This window comes from Mesoplodon bidens, assembly GCF_964165515.1.
Source record: "Mesoplodon bidens genome assembly, chromosome: 3".
In the NCBI taxonomy this organism is placed as follows: domain Eukaryota; kingdom Metazoa; phylum Chordata; class Mammalia; order Artiodactyla; family Ziphiidae; genus Mesoplodon; species Mesoplodon bidens.
This window is the reverse complement of record NC_138178.1, coordinates 102,279,548-102,284,323: the sequence shown is the minus strand read 5'-3', so window position 1 is coordinate 102,284,323 and position 4,776 is coordinate 102,279,548. Positions and strand designations below refer to the sequence as shown.

Genomic DNA, 4,776 nt, shown 5'->3' with positions numbered 1-4,776 from the left:
TAACACCATCTTTGACCAGTAAAATAATCTGAAAATAATTACTTATTCTGATCTGAAGCAATACATTATTGAGAACATTTACATATATTTAGTCATTACAATTGATTAAAGATGTGCCACTGAGTAACTGTTTAAGAAATATTTTCAGTGTCTCTTTGAGAGCAATATCATCCTCAATATTTGATATTTGAGGACAATGAACACTTAAAGACTAAATGAACTGCTCAGTGCCATGTAGCTGCCCAATGACACTTGTGATTTTAGCATCAATTTTTTTTTTATTCTAAAGCTCTATGTTTTCACTCTAGTGCAGTAGTTTTTTTTGAGTGAAATATTTTATTTTATTTTTTTATTAGTTTCTACTTTATAACAAAGTGAATCATTTATACATATACATCTGTTCCCATATCCCTTCCCTCCTGCGTCTCCCTCCCTCCCACCCTCCTCATCCCACCCCTCCAGGCGGTCACAAAACACCGAGCTGATCTCCCTGTGCTATGCGGCTGCTTCCCACTAGCTATTTGATGTAAAAAGGCAGCCCATTTCATCTAAAAAGAAATATGCTAGGGAGTGAAGAGAAATGAGGATTCATCAACTTCTCTAAATGAACAAGAGACTATGAATATTAATAAATGATCTTCAGGGAGGCAAGTTACTAAGTGCTCTATCACCAGTTCATAGCACAGTGCCCTGGGAAAAACAGGCTGTTACATACTTACAGAATAAATGAACTAAAAAAACACGCATTTGTATTAGAAGTAAAGGATTTATACTTAGAGTAATTAATTTCTGTTTCTGTTGCTCACCACTTTGATCCTCTATACTAAAAAGCTCAGATCTTGATTGAATCAGTTTGATCAGTATTCTCTGTGGGAAGAAGTATCCTTTCTTTTTCTGGGCACCCCAAGAAGCCAATGACAATGGAAGAATACAAGTGTGCAAAAGACTCATTGGGAGGATGATTCTTATGACGATTGTCTCACATAATATGTTTTATTCTAAAAATATCAGAAAGTCTCCTCTACTCACAAATGCCTCCTGCTGCCCCTTTCTGTTTTAGCACCAAAAGGTCTCCTTGGACAACTCCCTGTGCTTAAGGCTTTGCTTTTTCTGATATGGCACTTATGGCTCCCTATTGGCTGGTTTTGTTAGATATTAATTCCTTCCCTGTGTCAGGGATTCAATGCAGTATTTATGTCAAGGGGTCAAAGAGTCAGGGTGTTTCCCAGGGAGGGCAGGTCAAGGTGGTCTCCTGGAGTTAGCCTGCTAACAAGAGGCTCCTGAGAAATGATGAGGATGTGGTGACTCCTCAAATATAAAGTTGTTTCCATGTATAATTTTACCTGCAGCCTGCTCTGACTTCAACCTCTACTTATTAGCTCTTCAAACATCCTGGAGTCATATATTTTGATATAATCTGTGATAAAAGGTGAATTAATTATTTGGTAGGTTTTCTAGAGAATTAGAGATTTGAAGTATAGGGGTGAGTCCCTGAACTTGGTTCCTGGGAGTTAAAATTATGCATCATATACTCTGTCTTTTTGTGTAAACCTTCCAGTGAAACTCAAAGGATGCTAGGCAATTTTTAATTATAATCCAAGAAGACATTAAAATCAAAAATTGCAGGTGAATAGAAATCAGTAAAAGATACTGTTTCCCAAGAACTAATTTAGATGCAGAGAAAGATTCTTCAAAATGAGATCCTTCATTACATTTAATCACACAACTTTTCTAAGTCCCAGATAGCTTATAAAAGTAAAAACAGCATAAAAGGGAGAAAATTCCGATAAAATAGAATGTAAAATAACTGAGTAGAAAAGAAAAAAAATTTTTTTGCCGTGGTACAAATTTCTGACTATGAATATGCTTATGCAATATAAATATAATCTTTAAGCCCTACTAAATCAAATATCAATCATAATTCAATAATATGTCTACATTATTAGCACCAATGGCTGAGTTTAAAGAAGCTTAATATCTTCAGGGAATAAATGAGAGGAACTAATGCACTAGATTCTTTCATATAATAGAACTCCATGAAGAGATGAATCACAGCTCTAGGAAGACTTCCAATAAACTCTGGATATTTAAGTTTTGCTATGGTTTTGTATTTTAGTCAAGAAGATTTGTAACTCAATAGAGAATGGAATACGGTTTAATCATTCAAGGAAATGATTCCTCCTATGAACTCTCTCACACAATGTAATGCTGTCTCTTTCTCCCCTGTTTAAAATTTTAAAATATATCACATACACACAGAAGTACACAGAGTAGAAGTACACATCTTGATAAGTTTTCACAAAGTGAACACTCCTATGTAACTATCAACCACATCAAGAACAGAATATCACCAGCACTTCAGAAGCTCCTCCTTCTCCTCTTCCTGTCCCCAATTTCCCTTCAAGGATAATCACTATTGAGGCTTTTTCAACCCTATAGATTAGTTTTACCTATTTTTGAACTTTATTTAAATAGGTTTGCACAGTATACACCTCTTTGTGTCTATCTTGGTCAACATTAAGTTTGTTAAATTATCTTCCTTTGTGTTAGCAGTTCAAAAAGTATTTTTGTCATTTACTGAAGAAAAATGATTTAGATTTTGTCTCTGTAGATTCTTAGACTGGATTTCTATAATGTCAAAATTTTTTCAGATTTTCAATTTCATTTTTAAATTAGTTGATTACATTCCTTAAATTCATGTAATTGGATATGCCAGTTGGTTGAACATCTCCTTGACAACTCTCCCTTCTGTCCTTTTTTTTTTAAAGGGTTTTTTTTTTTTGATGTGAACCATTTTTTAAAGTCTTTATTGAATTTGTTTCAATATTGTTTTTGTTTTCTGTTTTGGTTTTTTGGCCACAAGGCATGTGGGATCTTAGCTCCTTGACCGGGGGTTGAACCCCCAGCATTGGAAGGTGAAGTCTTAACCGCTGGACTGCCAGGGAAGTCCCCCCATCCTTCTTAAATAGTGTTGTTATGCTGTCTATATAGTTTTTGATGATGTGTGAAAGCTCTGACACAAATATAAATAGAAACTAGAATCCCTAAGTTATGAAGTGGAATCGGGAAATGAAACCCATGCTCAGTTCATTGACTGATTTCTGTTTCTCTCACATTCAGGTAACTGAAGAGAAGTTATTTCCAAAGTCAATGAATGAGACAAATCATTCTCGGGTGACCGAATTTGTGTTGCTGGGACTCTCTAATTCCCAGGAGCTCCAACCTTTCTTCTTTCTCATATTTTCACTACTCTACCTAGCAATACTACTGGTCAACTTTCTCATCATCCTCGCTGTGACCTCAGATTCCTGCCTTCATACCCCTAGGTACTTTCTGTTTACAAACCTCTCTTTTATAGATATATGTGTTGCCTCCTTTGCTACCCCTAAAATGATTGCAGACTTTCTGGTTAAGCGCAAGACTATTTCTTTTGATGCCTGCCTAGCCCAGATTTTCTTTGTTCACCTTTTCACTGGCAGTGAGATGGTGATCCTTGTATCCATGGCTTATGATCGTTATGTTGCTATATGTAAACCTCTCCACTACATGACAATCATGAGCCACCGTGTATGTATTATTCTTGTAGTCACATCCTGGTGTGTGGGCTTCATCCATACTACTAGCTAGGTGGCATTTACTGTTAACTCGCCTTTTTGTGGCCCTAATCAAGTGGATAGTTTTTTCTGTGACCTCCCTCTAGTGACTAAGCTGGCCTGCACAGACACTTATGTTATCAGCCTACTAATAGTTGCAGACAGTGGCTTTCTTTCTTTGAGTTCCTTCCTCCTGTTGGTTCTCTCCTACACTGTGATACTCGTCACAGTTAGGAGTCACTCCTTTGCTAGCATGGCAAAGGCCCACTCCACACTAACTGCTCATATCACTGTGGTCACACTCTTCTTTGGACCATGCATCTTCATCTATGTGTGGCCCTTCAGCAGTTATTCAATTGACAAAGTACTTGCTGTGTTCTACACCATCTTTACTCCCATTTTAAACCCTGTTATCTACACTCTAAGGAACAAAGAAATGAAGGCAGCTATGTCAAAACTGAAGAGTTGGTATCTGAAGTCTGGCCAGGTTCTTCAGTCATAAGAAATGTTATTTTTCTGGAAACAAAGTAAATTTACAGGACTGTTACCACTGTAGTTGTGCCTCTAGACAATTACAAATGGAATCACTGTGATGTTAAAGTCAATCATTTTAACCAATGGGAAGTGTTGATTAACTTGAATTAAAGGGTAATGGTGATAATGAAAAGTACAATGAATTTTTAGCAATTTTAATCTTTTCTTCCTTCTATTATGTTTGCTTGTCCTTTTGACTTCCTTTCCTCCTAAATTTTTAAAATTTAAACTTGTTTAAGATAAAGAGTTATTGGCTCTGAAGTCAATGGCACAATGTCTTTTACTCTATAAAGTGTAAATACATTGGGCTTTCTATGGGTGGAAAATGTATTGTTCATACCACAACCAATAGAATGATTTTTACTGGGTATAAATAAGGCAATGCATTGTTTTAAAACAATTTTTTTAATTGGAAGAATAGTGATGTGTGCTTGCTGTTTTGCCCAGTTTTATGCTCACTCTTCTGCTATCACAGGAGAATATTGTGAATAATATTCTGACTCACTTGTTTGGTGACTTGTCATTGGATCGTTAGTTTTCACGGAGTTCCTCCACCAAATCCATTCTTCCCTGAAAGCTTCCCTGTCACTTGGGTCATATGAACAATGAAATCCTTAAATGGAAGTATTCACAAGAAATAAGTTCATTA

General features: G+C 36.1%; 1 protein-coding gene across 1 annotated transcript; it reads left to right on the top strand.

Moving 5' to 3' along the window:
• Positions 1–3,150: 3,150 nt before the first annotated feature.
• On the top strand, positions 3,151–4,095 carry LOC308614400 (olfactory receptor 4K15-like; the record flags this gene model as incomplete). Its single annotated transcript, XM_081228815.1, is given in 2 exon segments — positions 3,151–3,624; positions 3,628–4,095. Coding segments are annotated over 2 exon segments (942 nt in total).
• Positions 4,096–4,776: the final 681 nt, after the last annotated feature.